This window comes from Diplotaxodon limnothrissa, linkage group LG18 (genome assembly GCF_057381915.1).
Source record: "Diplotaxodon limnothrissa isolate DT_005_m linkage group LG18, D_limnothrissa_male_GT1.1, whole genome shotgun sequence".
Lineage (NCBI taxonomy): Eukaryota > Metazoa > Chordata > Actinopteri > Cichliformes > Cichlidae > Diplotaxodon > Diplotaxodon limnothrissa.
In genome coordinates, this window is record NC_140613.1 from 35,437,411 (window position 1) to 35,454,375 (window position 16,965).

The following is a 16,965-nucleotide window of genomic DNA, read 5'->3' on the forward strand; positions in this document are numbered from 1 at the left end:
ATCCCTGCCTATCTGCCTTGTCTCCAGTGCACACAGTTCAGTGTGGACTGGTTTATACGACAATGAGAGGGACTCAGAACAGGAAAAGTATTAAATAATGTTTTAAATGAGTAATACGAGGCTTGCTTCATCTTTGTCCTTCAAGCATCTGCACACACCAGTGTTTAAAATAAATATATTTTATTACTTTGCCAGGACAGTTCATGGTAAAGTTAAACAGTATATGAACATAAAAAGTATATGTTAATGTACAAAGACAATATTTATGATGGGAAATGGAAACCAATCAAAGCTTAAATCTCAAAACTTTCCATGGTCGCCTTCAGCCTGCAGCACAGGCTGGATAAATGTACAACACATCCCACAGTAAACTGTGAGCATATCGTCTCATATTAACACAAATATACAAGACTGCATATCGTCTATTGTCTGATGGAAAAGGTGGTGAACTCGTCTGTCCTGGAGGGGTTCCTGGCAGACAAACACGACAGACCTACTGTTATATGGCTGATGGTGAAGTTCACAGTCATGATTTCTGGCTCCTGATTAGCTTCATCTTGGGTTAGACTGATACTCGGGCACTCGTGGAGTTTTTAGACTCCTGTCTGGGTTTTATTCACAACAAGAAAGTAAATCTGTAAATGTACTCTGTACATCTGTAAATCAGCTCCTCGTGACTAACCAATCGTGATCTATCAGATCACCAGTGGCCCTCTCATGGTCAGTGTACAGGTTGGATTGTATTCTAACCTCATGCAAACCAAGTACATTTTCAGAAACCTATCTTCCAAATAAAGTCAAAGAGGAAACAAAAAACAATAAGTTAAAATAAATAAATTAGATGAAATTAAGCACAGAGAGAGAGATCCCGCCCCTAAGCCTCACTACGTCACGGTGACCTGGAGTATGTACAGGGTTAACTTCCTAGCAGGGGACAGATCATCGTTGAGTGTCTGTAAAGGTCCGTTTGAACTTGAACTGATTGTTGGTACAGAATACTGGCCAGTGCTGATTAGTCTTCCCATATCAGTCGAACTCAAGTTCGTACCTCACCTGTGAACCAAGTAGCTGTCAGATGATTGATTCGATTGATTGATGACAGCTAGCTGGCTCCCTGGCTGAGGAATGGCAGATGGAGCTCTGCTGTTTGACATGAACACAAACAGACATCAAACATCGAGAGTTGAGGTGACTCGGTTGGCATTTGTCCCATTTGTCCTAAATGACACGCGTGTTGCATTTTCCTCCTGTCTCAGTGGGAGTTTACATTTCCAAGCACAAACACAGAGCGTCGTTTCCACAGAGCTGCCGACTGGAATGCAAAGCACACAGCATTTATATAACATCTCTGCAGTGAGCTAGATAGTAGAGTACAGTTACATCGGTACGACATTCAGTGGAGACTAATAAGTAATTCAGCACGGTGAGGTTCTTTCCTAAAAGGAACAGAGAACAGTCCCTGCTGCATCCAGGAGCCCGAGGGCTCGTCGATGCTTCGGGACAGGATGTGGACATTCTTCAGCTGTGAGGACTTTTCATGTCAAAATAAAAAAAGTCTCTCACCAGGAGAGCACGTCAGAGAGAGAACCACAGGAGAACAAGTCCTATGTTACATTAAGATAAAATTCCCTAATACTGCACATCATTCTTCTGTCAGACGCCAACACGTCACTCACATCCAAGCATACAAACAAAAAGTTAAACAGCTCAGGTATGATATGTATTTGCAGTGATAGAATCTAGATTTTTAGAACCTGTCCCCTTAAGTGCTGCTTTTTCTGTTTCCGATCAAAGTCACACATTAAGAGTTCCAGATGTGCTGCCGCATGTTCCACACGTGGAAACCTGTTCTGAACTTTGGAGCCTTTTTTTGGGACAAATGTCATCCATGTATGCTGAGCGAGAGTGTGGCGTCACAGTTCACCTAATCCAAATCAGTCCACTGAGAATTCATTATTTTAATCTGATGTGAGCCTTCAATAAACTGTGGGAGTGTAAAATGTACAATAGGGAGTGATTTTGAGTCCTTTTGTTGTGCAGTACCAAAAACACATGACAGCTGATGTTGAGTCGATCTTTTTAAATGTCATTGTCAGCTGACGCTTCAATAAGAGCAATGACAACGCATGCAACAGCTGTACTCGCCCACAGTGGACATCACTTTAGCCTTGTGTGAGTGTTTTTTGGGGACTTTGTTTTGTGTTTGCTCGCGTAGTAATCTGTCATCACACACACACACACACACACACACACACACACACACACCATTTTAAGCATGTTTCATGTGCTATGCATTTGAAATGTAATTTCACAGGATGCAGTGACATGAAAAAGGATTCATGCTTCAAACTGCACCTGGAATGAGTTGGCGTGCTGACAGCAGGGACACGAACTACCAAAGTTTGCTCCTCCAAACACAAGAATGTTACAATCTGACAGTATTGATTATGAATACAAGATAAATGTTGCTCTGTGGACCAGCATAGCTGTCACACACTTTCACAGTGTAACCTGCTGTGCTACACTTTCATACCTTTGAGTCACTTTACCAAAGGAATCAAGAATTCAGTTGGTAATACAGAAAATGAAGAAGTATTATTTTCATTTTTGTCTCAATGTAATAGAAAACAGATCACAGAGAGCTGTCCACATATCGTCTGACAAATCATGTGACTGCAGGTCTTCTTCACCGGACTGCAGAATCGTATGAGACTTGAACAGACTGAGTAACCTGTACTGAACACATTTACCATCATTTTCACAGTGTAATCATTTTAACGTCTTATTTGTTATGACTGTTATACTTTTTATAGAATTCTTACACTTGTTGCTCGAATAATGTTTCCAACTGAAACAGGCGGCACTTAGTCCATGCTGTGTGAAAGGAGCCCGGCTATAATGAACTAACTGGTGTCTCTCAAGATTCAGTCTGTCTAAAGAAGGCAAATTTAATGTTATAATGAATGAGGTTTGTTGTAAGACACACTTCTGTCTTCATGGTAAACTCAGTTATTGTACTTAAGGCTCTAGTTTCATTAACGAAAAGACACAAGGATGGTATTGCTGCTCTCACTTTGCTATCAACAAGAAAGCAGAAACTGCTATTGCCCCAAACTGAAAAGTTAGCCCCAAAGGTTCCACGTTATCGAACCCATGTTAGATAAGATGCAGCGTGTGCAGCGTCTGTGCGCTGATCAGGAAAAACTTCATGTCGCGTGTCAAAGCAAGAACTGTGAAGCTCTGCGTGCTTTTATTCAGAATGTGACAAATTAACTGCTCAGCTCAATGCAAACTTAAAGCTTTATTTAAACCTGTTTGACTTGAAATAATTTATTATTAATAATAATAATAATATTTAATTACAGTCTAGATGTAAAATCTGGTTTCAAAATGATCAATGCAGAGTTGTTTAAATCAAACCTGAAACTTGATTTTCTGCATGAATTTTGCCTGCTAGCACAAAACTCTGCCTGTAAACTGTATTTACTGCTGAAACTAAAACAAAAATGTCTTTCCATCTTTACTGCATCCTCTTTGAAATGAAGAAACACATCTTTTTCTTTAAAAAATTGTTATATACTTTTTGTACTTAATTGTTTTAAAGTTGAACATTGTGCTGTGTTTGTGTTTGTGGGGCGATCGTGGCTCAAGAGTTGGGAGTTTTCCTTGTAATCGGAAGGTTGCCGGTTCGAGCCCCGGCTCCGACAGTCTCGGTCGTTGTGTCCTTGGGCAAGACACCCGTTGCCTACTGGTGGTGGTCAGAGGGCCCGGTGGCGCCAGTTTCCGGCAGCCTCGCCTCTGTCAGTGCGCCCCAGGATAGCTGTGGCTACAATGTAGCTTCATCACCAGTGTGTGAATGTGTGGATGTGTAAAGCACTTTGGTGTCCTTAGGGACTAGTAAAGCGCTATATAAATACAGGCCATTTAATCGTCGTTTTGTTTAGTTATATAGTTACAGCTACTCATCAAAGCTTCACCATGTTTATGTTCACAGTCAGTGAGATTAATATTGGATCAATTGTCTTTACTCTGCTGACTTAAGAGGGATGAAAGTCTATCAATGTAAAGAGCTCGGTCAGTGTTTGGGGTCTTTCCACAACACACCCCACTGTGTGCTTTTTACATTAGTGTACAGTTGTCGTGTGTATAGCATTACCCCCGTGTGTCACTGATTCAAGCAAGGGACAGAAAAAGAGGTTATGGAGCTCTTCTCATAAGGCCATAATAGATGCACGCACACTTGGCAGTGCATGTTGCTAGCACTGGAGTCACTGATTAGGCTGACATTCAATCATTCATCGCTGCTAAGCTAATGTAGGCTGGAATCAAACAGGAGGGTTAAGCACAAATGTTAGCACAGCTTGCTGACGGGGAAAACAGGGACTGGCAAGAGACATTGGAAGTCTTATTAGCTTGTTTTGCACTGTGGTTCTTATTAGCTTATTTTATGACAATAAAGTAGGTATTCTATCCTATTTCAATCACCAAGTTACCTGCTAACACCTGACTTAAAATAAGTGGTCAGACGCAGGAATTACATTAAAATTAGAAGTAACATTATCATCCACAACTAAAGTCCAGTTAAGCAAGTAGTTTGTGTAGCTTTCCTATGCAATGAAAGGTCACTGCCAACATTTCGACTGTGCTAACTTTCAGCTTTAGCTCCAAATAAAGTTAGCAACAAAGCTAGTTATTTAAAGCATAACTTAATGACAGTAATTCTTTGTATTCTCAGATTTCATCAGTGAGTACAAGTTAACACCAAAATAAAATAATCTGTGATAGATTCTGCCCGGACTGACTTTCTTCAAATGTTCCTGGTATCTTGTTGAAGTATCTGAGGTGGAACTGCAGCCATAGACTCAGTTAAAGCCAGGAACTACCTCTCTGTTCTACACAGAAGGCTAATCTGACACTGTGGAAACAGATGGCGAGAACACATGGAATCTTTTTCCACGTTTTCCAGTTATTCTCTCCCAGTTCCAAAGTCCATCCATCCATTCGCTTCCGCTTATCCTTTTCAGGGTCGCGGGGGGCGCTGGAGCCTATCCCAGCTGTCATAGGGCGAGAGGCAGGGTACACCCTGGACAGGTCGCCAGTCTGTCGCAGGGCCAACACACAGGGACAGACAACCATTCGCACTCACATTCACTCACACATTCACACCTAGTGGCAATTTGGATTATCCAATTAACCTATCCCCACAAGTTGCATGTCTTTGGACGGTGGGAGGAAGCCGGAGTACCCGGAGGGAACCCACGCAAACACGGGGAGAACATGCAAACTCCACACAGAAAGACCCCGGCCTGATGGTGGAATTGAACTCAGGACCTTCTTGCTGTGCGGCAACAGTGCTAACCACCGTGCCACCGTGCTGCCTGCAGTTCCAAAGTGCAAACAATAAAAGAGAATCTTGGTAAACCTGAAGTATACTGTAACAGGGAAAATGATCTTATGTGATCAAACCTCTGGTATCTGTCATCAGCCTAATTTCCCCAATCAGTTCTGACAAGAGCCACAAAATGAGTTGATTTCATAGACTGGTGCATTCTCAATCTAACCTTCTACATTAGGTCTCAGCAGTTTACCTGGAAGGTTGAAGCAGAAGAGACATGACCGATCTGATCAGCGTGTATCTCCAGGCTTCTGCTCTTGTGCTTTCCTCCTTCGAGGAAACAAACGAACAAACTCGACGTCTGGATGTACACTTATTCACGGAGAAATGTGAACCCAAAACGGTTATAAAAGATAAAACGTTTTAAATATAATAAGAAATATAAAATATTAGACTTCCATGATGTCTATATGCTGTAACCTTCTAGATAACCTTTTGAAGGACTTAAAATGAGCCCCGCTTTAATCCTCGATGTGTCACCTCAGAGACAATGAATAAAGCACCACAAAATTCATCTTAGAAACAGAGACCTAACCATTCAATGATATGTACAATGCATATGTGACAACGATACAAGAGAAGAAAACAGATGACAGAGAAAGACCGAGCGAACCAGAGAAAACACTTATCAAACTCCCGTCATGCAGATACGAATTTACACAGGAGACCTGAGGAGTATTATCTCTGCTGGTTTGTGAGAGCGATGCCCTTCCTGTCACAGTCCCAGAGGCATGTCAAATAAGAGCTCGATTCAGAAATGTACACAAAGCAGGGATCCTTTGAGACCTCTGTGTTATATTCTTTTCAATGAAAGAATTTTGGGGAAATTGGAGAGAAAAATAGGGACAAAATGGACGGAAAATGGAATATCAAGCTTAGGAGTCAGGTTAGGTAGATTTTAAGGGATGTACATCTTGCCCATGTTTTTGAGCAAAGTAATGCCAGAGAGTTTCCCGGGGTGCCTCCTAGGGCTCGATTCTGGGTGGTGTGGCAGCACCCTCCTCGTTGTCTGAGGAATTAGGGGATTCCACAGTAGCAGCATCCTTGCTGCGACTTCCCTTGCTGTTGAGTCTGGGCCCCACCTCAGCTGAAGTACTGCTGCTGCTCTGGCTATCTTGGCCCTCTGAGTTCTCCAGCATCTCCTGGATTAGCGGTGGCATGGAACCTGGGATCTCCATTTTTAGAGAGATGACTCGCTCTGCTCCTGCAAGACCACGGTAGGAGAAAAACAGTTTTGAAACTGGAATATAAATCCTTAACATCTATAGTCCTTTTCTCAATATAAACCATATAATACCTAAAATACTAGCAGTAGGGATGTGCACAAGTAGTCGACTGATTGTTGCTGTTATGTACGAGTCGTTTAATCTGATGGTTTTACATTGTAACTGATGCCGATGCTGGTAGATTGTTGTTTCATAAATGTTATGCAGCCATTTGCTACCAGATAGAGCATCTATGTTAGGAAACGCCATAAATCTATTAATCCAGGCCTGAACATCATGTTAACACTGCTATCGTTCTCTAAAGGTGAAAGAATGAGATCGCTGATATAAGCAGCTGAAATTAGCTTTCTCCAATGGGTGGATGGGCTCTCCCTTATTAATAGTGTGAGGAGTTCAGTCGTGTGGGGGGTTCAGAGTATAGCTGCTGAGCCTCCACATAGAAAGGAGCCAGCTGAGGTGGTTGCCTCCTGGCCTCTACTAGCCAGGCATGTCCTACAGGAAGTAGACCCCAGGTAAGACCCGCAGATCCCATCTGGGTCACGCTGCATAAAAGTTATAAATTGACTTGCATGTAATTGACTGATAAATAAATAATCCAATTGAAACCAAGACTGATTGATGCCCCAATCTTATGGAATCAATCAATCAATCAATCAATCAATCAATCAATCAATCAATCAATCAATCAATCAATCAATCAGGGACAAGGAAACCTGCACAAAGTTGGAATGGGCTACTAAACAATCACTAAGCTCAGTGAAAAGGTGAGTGTTAACTGTAAATGCTTGTGCACTAAACCTTACTTAGCCATGGTCACGTGACACAGTGTTTCGAAATATCAGCACTTCAGAAGCTCAACACATTAAAAATGTCAGTATTAAGTGTCCCATTCCCACAATTCCTGATTAAAGACCCTATAGTCTACAAGTAAGCCAGCAGAAGAGAATAAAGTGCTCTATTGGGACGCTATGGTACTACGAGCATCATAAGATGGGGCCAGATTGTTGAGGAGGATTTTAAATTAGATCCTGGATTTAACAGGAAGAAAAGCCAATATAGAAGAAATCTGTTATTTTTGTCGTGTATATGCAAAATAAAAAGATGTTCACAAACATGTTTACAATTTCCTAAAATATAGTTATTTGCAGCATTTCATCATTATGTTTAATTCAGTTCAATTTTATTTTTAAATGGCAGCAATTCACAAAAGCTCATCTCAGTGCAGTTTATACTGAAAGATAAAGACATCACAATATTAGACAATCCTCTGCTTCCTCTTCGACGTCCAACGTGATCCTGGAGACGACTAGCCGATGCTTCACATGTGTGCACATTCCTCCACTCTTGCACAGTGGGCGAAATAATTATTTGGAGGTGTGGAGAGGCCTACCCAGTGTCCAGACCTCAGTCTTTTAGAAAAATCAGCATGGGATCAAATAATTATTTCCCCTACTGTAAGCTGTATATATCTTTATATCTTTCCACCAAAGGATTTCAAAACTTTCCAAAGAGCTACTATCAAAGCTGTGTCGTGTAACAGCACCTCAACCCAGCTTTAATCATCATTGTCTCCAAAACAACAACAAAGCCTGAACCACCTTAGTGATGAAGAGATGGAGAGTGAGCAATCAGTTAATAACCTACCTTTGGACCGTTAACCATTTCGGCTCAAGCCTTTTAATTAGGTTGAATTTGTTTTATTATTATTATATTTTAATATACATAAGATGTAGGCTGGACATGAAACAGCATATGCATTATTCAGCAAATACTTCATATTCAAATAAATTTATATGAAAGTAAAGCAGCTCAACCTTAAACATGTGCAGCAGTAATATGGGGAATCTTCTATTCTTTTTACTTTTCAGAGTTTTATGTGTCCTGAAGTGTTTTCATGATGTTTTATTTAAAACCACTTTTATTTCCAGCTAATTTTCAGCTAATAATAAATGATCTTTGGGGATATAGCAGATATTTATTTAACTACAGTGGTACTAATAATGCCTTCCTGTAGCTGTCACCACACAGCACTTTAAAAACATCACTTTGCTGATTGTAAGCTCAATCATCACCACACGGTACGCTAATGTCCACCCTACCTTTAGCACTGATACTGCGCAGGTCGGTGATCTTCATCAGGGTTTTGGGGAACATGTGTGGTTTACTTGGCCGACGCTTTCTCACATAGATCTTGAGAGCTTCAAGCAGTGGCTCCTGCAGCTGGTCCACTTTAGAGGGCTCCTCGAGATCCTGACGATCTGATACGCAGACAGATGCACAAAACACGTCAGACTTGAGGCTCAATTAGGACAAATTCATATATTGGTTTTATATGATATAGACAAAACTGAGGCGATTATATGTGATGAAGTTTGGTTTGATTTAGAAGAAAAGCATTGCAAACAGAGCTGTTCAGTCGGGTTCAGTGTTGTCTTTCAATAGCAGCAATGATCTCAGTGTACCTTAAATTGCAAAGTTAAAAAACCCTTTAATATAAAAGAGAACAACTCAGCATTTGCTCTCACTTGCGTCCTTTTCCGGACATCCAAAGTTATCCTGCAGACTACTGTTCGATGCTGACTCTTCATATCACCTTGCAGTCTCCTGTCTTTCAGATTACACCGTCTGCATATGATGTAGTCCATATGTGTGCACCTACCTCCACTATACAGCGGGGGAAATAATTATTTGCAGGTCTAGAGAGGCCCAACCAGTCTGTAGACCTCAGTCCTACAGAAAATCTGTGTTGGTCATTGAAGCTTCAAGTTGCCCAGTGGCAGCCAAGAAAGGATTTAGAGTTCACCGACTCCTCGCTCCTGAGATGAGTGCAAACCTGGTGAACAACTACAAGAAATGCCTCACCAAGTACTCAATCGTATTCTGTTTGAGGGTTCAAATACTTGTTTGACTCAACAATAATAATATTTTGTTGTTGTTGTTTGTTTGGTTGATACAGTGTATCTGGAAAGTATTCAGAGAGCTTCACCTGTTCCACCTCTTGTCATGTTACAGCCTTATTTCAAAATAGGTTAAATTCATTTCCACCTCAAAATCCCATAATAACAGTGGAACTGTTTGTTTGCTCACTGTGTTGCAATTCTTGCAAATTCATTAAAGAGAAAAAACTAAAGTATAACATGTGCAGTATTCTACTGACACTGTAAGTTAACGATGCCGCTGTGCCTGCAGTGCAGCCAAGGAATCTTTAACCTTTAACCTTTAACCTTCTATAATAGGTTTGTTAGTTTGAACAAAAGTGATTTTAGTTGATATTTTGTTGCTGTTTGGTTCTGTGTGTTTGAGTAATGTGATGGAACTCATTTGAAATATTTACAGTTACCTGAAACATTAGCGAGCAAACAAGATGAGATTACGTGGTATGTAAATAAAAATGTGAACGGATGTTGATGACCTGATGGTGTAATGTGTACTTCACAAACCAGTCATAAGGTGGCAGTGTTTACACTCAGATCTAGACCTGGGGAAACTGTAGTCAAGATATGTGATTACAAATGCGATCAGAGGTGTCTTGTGCCTTTCATGGGTTATGCAAGAGCCTGTAATATGTAGCGAGACCTTGTGGGTTGAGTATATACGTATAGAGCTCTGAATGAAAACCCAGCAGTGATGAAATCTGAGTGCTGATGGCGGGTGGGAGTGATTAAGACAACTGAAGCATGATTTTTGGTGGACACAGTAAATGAAACATTATTACTCTCTAATTTCCTTCATGTGTTTGACAGTCTGATCGTTGCTGCCTTACTCAAAGAAACCTGTGGCTGCCTTTCAGACTACATTCAGCTGGAGTCAATACGGGCTAACTGTGCTGAACGAATACGAGTCAGGCAGAGTTTAAATGTGGACTGAATCATTTTCTTTACGTACTCCAACATTTCACCATAAACTGCTTAGTGTATGTCTTTAGACTATGATGCAATCAGGCTGCAAACAGCATGTTATGTGTGGTCCTGTTGGTCTGGCAGCCTGTAATGTTTCACTTCGCTTCATGTGCTCAGTTGTATTTGTATTTAGCAAATAAAGCTGTGATTTGAGTTCTAGTCTGTTTGAGTCCTGCATCTGGATCCACTCAATCACCACGTGGTTTTTGACTAAAACGATCTAAGTATAGTTGTGACTACAGCCAAGATCTGATTGCTTAGATAACATTTGTGGGTAATTCCTTCTTTTGAGCAAGCACAAGCAGGTGTAACCATACAATCCCTCTGAGGACCGACAGAAATGTGATGAGGTCTGCTCAAAATTTGTGTCCTCGTGTCCTTATTTTTTGAGGTACACGTTGTCAGTTTCTCGTCATTCTTTGGTACCAACACTAATCAACACCAACGGTTCCCATTCTCACTAAACGCCTGATGCTCTGTCCTTTATTCACCTCCAGAGATGAGACAGATAGCGCTGAGGAGGCCTGTTTCTGTGTCATCCATCTCAATGGGCAGGAGCTGGTTGGCAAAAGTGAACACCAAGTCAGTAAGCGGGCCGAAGCCAGCATTGTGCATCTGCGTCCGGTTGAGGGTCAGCCCATCTGAAAAGGTCATGGTGTCCTGGTCAGGGGTGTATCTTGTACAGATGCGCAGGATCTGACAGAGAAGCAAACAAGGCAGAAACTGTGAGAGATTCACAGCTGGCAGGTTTTTAATGAAATGCAAGTTTAAAGGGGACCTATTCTGCTCACTTTCAGACTGCATCTTTATTCTGAGACTCCACGTGATTAGCTTTATATCACAATTTGTCCAATAATATAAACTGTAGTGGAGTGCAGTGTAGTGTAGTTTACTACCAGAGAGAAGGATGTTTCTCCTTGCAGTTAGTATTTATTTATTTATTTATTTTTTGTTTCACACATGGTACAGCAGTAATGCATTCCCATACACAACCTTCCTTTCAATTAAAGTAGCACTGTTTCCATGCATGAAAAGGAGCAGGAAGAAGAATAAATTCTTACTGACACCTGCCCCCTATCTGTGATAATACAAGTAGGCAACCAAAATTACACTATGACAATTTTCTGCACATAACAAAACAAAGCAAACAGAACAATATACTCAACAATGAGCAATACCACTAAATATCAAACTAAAAGGATCATTTTTCTACAATTAAATTCTATTATTTTCAACTTCTTCATATTGGTTTATCATTTTATTCTTATAGCAGATTTTAAATTGAGAAACATTTGTACAACACTGAGAGAACTCCAGTTTCTTATGCCTGTGACTGTTGGACACATTTGCCTTTGTGTGGTTCGAGCTCAAAATAAAACTTCCTTCTGCCGTCCCCATTTTCTGAACACAATACAAATAAACTTTGTAACTTGAGAGGTAGTGTTTTATTTTTCGCCCTAAACATAATAGTTAAAGTCTGTAATTTCACTGTCTTCTAGTTTTAATAATTTCGATTTTTATAAACAAACTATTAGTGTGTTCTCTATATTTAACATTATGCATCATTCGAAGCGCTCTCTTCTGTAATAAATATAATGGTTTCATATTAGTCACGTATGTATTCCCCCATACTTCAACACAATAGCTCAGATAGGGTAGAAACAATGAAAAATATAATATTCTCATTGTCTTGTAATCTAATATATATCTAACATTACCCAGGATATAAATACTTTTAGCCATCTTTTTTTTAACATGTTCAGTATGAGGTTTCCATGGTAACTTGTCCACTATTACACCCAGAAAACTGAATTCTGTCACTCTTTCAATGAATACTCCCTCTATAGATAATACTATCTCTTCCTCCTTTACACGGTTTCCGAATATCATAAACTTTGTTTTTTCCAAATTCAGCGATAACTCATTTACATCAAACCATTTTTTAATTTTTTTCATTTCAACAACCATAATTTTAGCCAATTCTTTCACAATAAAAATTTGTATCATCTGCAAACAAAACAAAATGTAACATTTCTGACACATCACAAATGTCATTTATATATAAATTAGAGACCACAGAGAGGGCTAAATGCAGACGAGATCCTAAAGACACTTGAAATGTTATAGTTGTTCTGTGTATTGTTGCTGCTGAACGAGCCAGTGATTTGCTGACATGTTCAACCTAAAACAAGGAGTTAAATGCACATTCATCTACCTAACACCTGGCTGCTGTTCTTATTTACAGACCATTATTTACCTTGACATGTTGCTCTGTTTGATTTTAATAGAAGTCAGCTGACTCTATGAGGTCTAACACATTTTACATAAACCAGCAGACACAATACACCAGAAAAACAGTGACCTTCCAAAGACCCGAAGAGAGTAACCTTTGGATCTCCCTGTTGCACTGCATGTTTGTGTTTGTGTGTGTGTGTGTGTGTGTGTGTGTGTTCACCTAATGAAGCAACTGATGGTGGATGTGAAGCTTACAGTAGCCTTTGAAGCTATTTGAGTGGGTTGACTCTGACACTGAGTGGCAGGCATGTCTGCAACATGAAAAAGAATAAAACATGGCTACTGGCGGTGACTCGCACCGGCTGGCCAGGCCTGCGCTTAGATACACACATACACACATCTACCCACAAAGTGTTTGATCTTTCTACTGACACTCCCTCACCCAGTCCTTGTGCATAATATCTACGCCCTTCACCATAAAAACGTGCGGGTGAGCGGATGTTGATGGTTGAGTCAGAGCCAGAAACTCATCGTGGTCGGCCTTCAACTTCTCACCTCGCGTGTGTCCCTGTGAGTTCATTACACTGCTTTGTCACACCTGACAAGTACGACAGGCCAGTACAAAGTCTCAAACTCAACTACAGCAATAGCCCCAAAACTAACCTGTTAACAAATACATATAAAGAATAATAAATAATGTGGTAGCGACCAACAAGTCCTGAAATCCTGTGTGATTTAGCTCTGTTGCAACTACATCAATAGCCATCAATGGTGGATTTTACATTCTCAGTTTAATTTACCACGTTTATGTTTATACTATAATGTTAGTTGGGTTTATTAGTGGTTAATAAAGACTATAGCAGATGTATTTGTATCAGTTAAGATCATACATTCTTGCTCTCACTTGGCGGAGTCACGTGACAGTGTGGCAGCTTGCTGCTCTCAGATTCCAGTGGCTGGTTTGTCTTTTACGTTTGTTTACACTTGTGACTACATGGAAACCTCTATAGAGAAAAATGAAGGCAGCGCTGAAGTGCAGTTTGTCCACTGGCCACCTGAGGCTAAAAGCAAATCAGTCACTGCAGACTCATGATGAAATTGCTAACTTTACATAATCGACAAGCATATTTATTTTACAAATAGAAATAAAAAAAGACACATTGATTGTTTCTCCCTTCGTAAGTCTCAGCTGGCGAATTTTCTGATAACTCATCCAAATAGATCCTGGTGGAAGATGTCTGACCTCTTTGATTGACAGCTTCCAGGCACAGCTGGAATTGATCATTGCTCCAAAAACACCTCCTATCTTTCCTAACCTCTTACCCAAATTCTGATGGGTAGGAAAATCGATAAGGGCTTAGGAAAGAGAAGAGCGGAGCACTGAGAATTGGAACTACCTTACACTTGTCTCCTTAACAATGTGATGCTGGATATCCGCCTTGTTGAAATTACAATGTGCAGAAGATGGACCACAAAACTCACATCTGACTTCGCCACATGTTTGAACCTTGTTGTTCTACAGAGGTCATATAAACACAGGCCGGCCTGTGAAAAAATAAGGTTGGAATTTTAAAGGAACAATTAGGTCAAGATTTACTGAGGCACCCAAAAACCTTCTTTAAGCAGTAAAAAGCTACCTCGCTTTAAAGAGGCTCAGTGTCACAACTAGTATTTTTGGAGTATTTTTGCTGCTGGCCTCATGGTACCTGTATTTGTAAGAGTTTCACTTTCAGGAGGAGACTATATAAATGAGTCAATGAGAAATGCAATGTCTGTGGCACACAATTTACTGTGCTGTTTGCTTTTACATACATGCCGTATGCCTACTATGGTTGTGAAAGTTGCTACTAGAAGAGTTTATGAATGCATAATCAGCACTGGATGGTTCAAACTGTTATCACAGAGCCAAAACTGTATGACTTAGAGCCTGTGCCTAGAGGTGAGCCACAACTATCATTCTTCAATAACGCCGGTATTTTCATCAAACAGTAGCAACGAACTGAAACAAGCTGCCTTTTTCTCAGCAGGGAACACACCGTGAGTGACGTCCCTCTGCTGAATCTGTAACAAATAAAAGTGTTAAATGTTGCAATGTGCTATTTAAAAAGAGTGAAACGTGGATCTGCTCAGTAACACAGGAACTGGAACAGCTTGTGATCTCTTATAGGAAATAAATAATGCATTTGTCCAGATCAGCTGTCCTACACAGATTTCAGGTTTATAGTCTCTGGTTAAATCCTGAATCCTAATCCTTCGAACCCTTCACATAAAGAAATTACAGCACATTGTTATTGTATTATTCTGCGATTGTGACATCACAATCATTTGTATTCAATTCAATTCAATTTTATTTATACAGCGTTCGATACTGTCGACCATAATATCCTATTAGAGCGATTAGAACATGCTGTAGGTATTACAGGTACTGCACTGCACTGGTTTGTATCATATCTATCTAATAGACTCCAGTTTGTGCATGTAAATGGAGAGTCCTCTTCACACACTGAGGTTAACTATGGAGTTCCACAGGGTTCAGTGCTAGGACCAATTCTGTTTACATTATACATGCTTCCCTTAGGCAGCATCATTAGAAGACATAGCATACATTTACACTGCTATGCAGATGACACCCAGCTCTATTTGTCCATGAAGCCAGATAACACACACCAATGAGTTAAACTGCAGGAATGTCTTAAAGACATAAAGACCTGGATGGCCGCTAACTTTCTGCTTCTTAATTCAGATAAAACTGAGGTTATTGTACTCGGCCCTGAAAACCTTAGAAATATGGTATCTAACCAGATTCTTACTCTGGATGGCATTACCTTGGCCTCCAGTAACACTGTGAGGAACCTTGGAGTCATTTTTGACCAGGACATGTCCTTCAAAGCACATATTAAACAAATATGTAAGACTGCTTTCTTCCATTTGTGCAACATCTCTAAAGTTAGAAATATCCTGTCTCAGAGTGACGCTGAAAAACTAGTTCATGCATTTATTACTTCCAGGCTGGACGACTGTAATTCATTATTATCAGGAAGTCCTAAAAACTCCCTGAAAAGCCTTCAGTTAATCCAAAATGCTGCAGCAAGAGTCCTGACGGGGACTAGAAAGAGAGAGCAGATTTCTCCTGTTGGCTTCCTGTTAAATCCAGAATTCAAAATCCTGCTCCTCACATACAAGGTCTTAAATAATCAGGCCCCATCTTATCTTAATGACCTTGTAGTACCATATCACCCTATTAGAGCACTTTGCTCTCGCTCTGCAGGCCTACTTGTTGTTCCTAGAGTATTTAAAAGTAGAATGGGAGGCAGAGCCTTCAGTTTTCAGGCCCCTCTTCTGTGGAACCAGCTTCCAGTTTGGATTCAGGAGACAGACACTATCTCTACTTTCAAGATTAGGCTTCAAACTTTCCTTTTTGCTAAAGCATATAGTTAGGGCTGGACCAGGTGACCCTGAATCCTCCCTTAGTTATGCTGCAATAGGTGTAGGCTGCCGGGGATTCCCATGTAAGAAAGAGTATTTCTTCTTCACTCACCTTTTTCACATTGTGTTTATACAGCTCTCTGCATGTAATCATTACATATTATTAATGTCTGTCTCTCCTATATAGTTTCTTCTTTTTCCTCCCTCTCCTCATGACTGCCCCATACCTAGGTCTGGTTCTGCCAAGGTTCCATTTAAAGGGAGTTTTTCCTTCCCATTGTTGCCAAGCGCTTGCTCAAAGGGGATGTTTGTTGGGGTTTCCTCTCTTTTATTGTAGGTTCTTTATCTTACAATATAAAGCACCTCGCTATGATTCAGGTTCACAAACCAGAACACAATTTGTCCTACATTAAAGGAAATGCCAGTGCTCTATGTTTAGTGCTTGCTTCAGCTGCCTCAGCCCTACAAAAGTATTCAGAAGAATTTTCCACATTAGGAAATGAGAAGTATCTCCTGGACAGGGACACAGTGCCTATATTCTGCATATGATTTAATACAGAAACTGCAGTATTGTGTATAGGGTATACTCATCCTAGCATGCATCATATTTTTATATATAGACTGCAATAATAATAGGGTTTAATACATTTTTATATTTCTTTATCAATATTCATATTTTTGAATTTGTATCCCATATTTTTATTCTCTTTTTTCCCCATTTATAATTTACATATTTGTTTTGCACATTGTGAGACAGGAGATGATATGGTAGTATTGACAATAA

At 40.2% G+C, this 16,965-nt stretch overlaps 1 protein-coding gene across 2 annotated transcripts in view; it reads right to left on the reverse strand.

The window, feature by feature from the left end:
• Window positions 1–6,360: 6,360 nt before the first annotated feature.
• The window catches only part of LOC146614081 (retinoic acid receptor beta-like), a 163,409-nt gene continuing 152,804 nt past the window's right edge, over window positions 6,361–16,965 (reverse strand). For both annotated transcript variants that reach the window (XM_085379091.1, XM_085379090.1), the window contains exons 6-8: window positions 11,012–11,216; window positions 8,721–8,879; window positions 6,361–6,599 (exon numbers count right to left, since the gene is read on the reverse strand). In XM_085379091.1, the coding sequence (XP_085235217.1) occupies window positions 6,361–6,599; window positions 8,721–8,879; window positions 11,012–11,216 (603 nt within the window). The remainder of the gene's footprint in view (window positions 6,600–8,720; window positions 8,880–11,011; window positions 11,217–16,965) is intronic.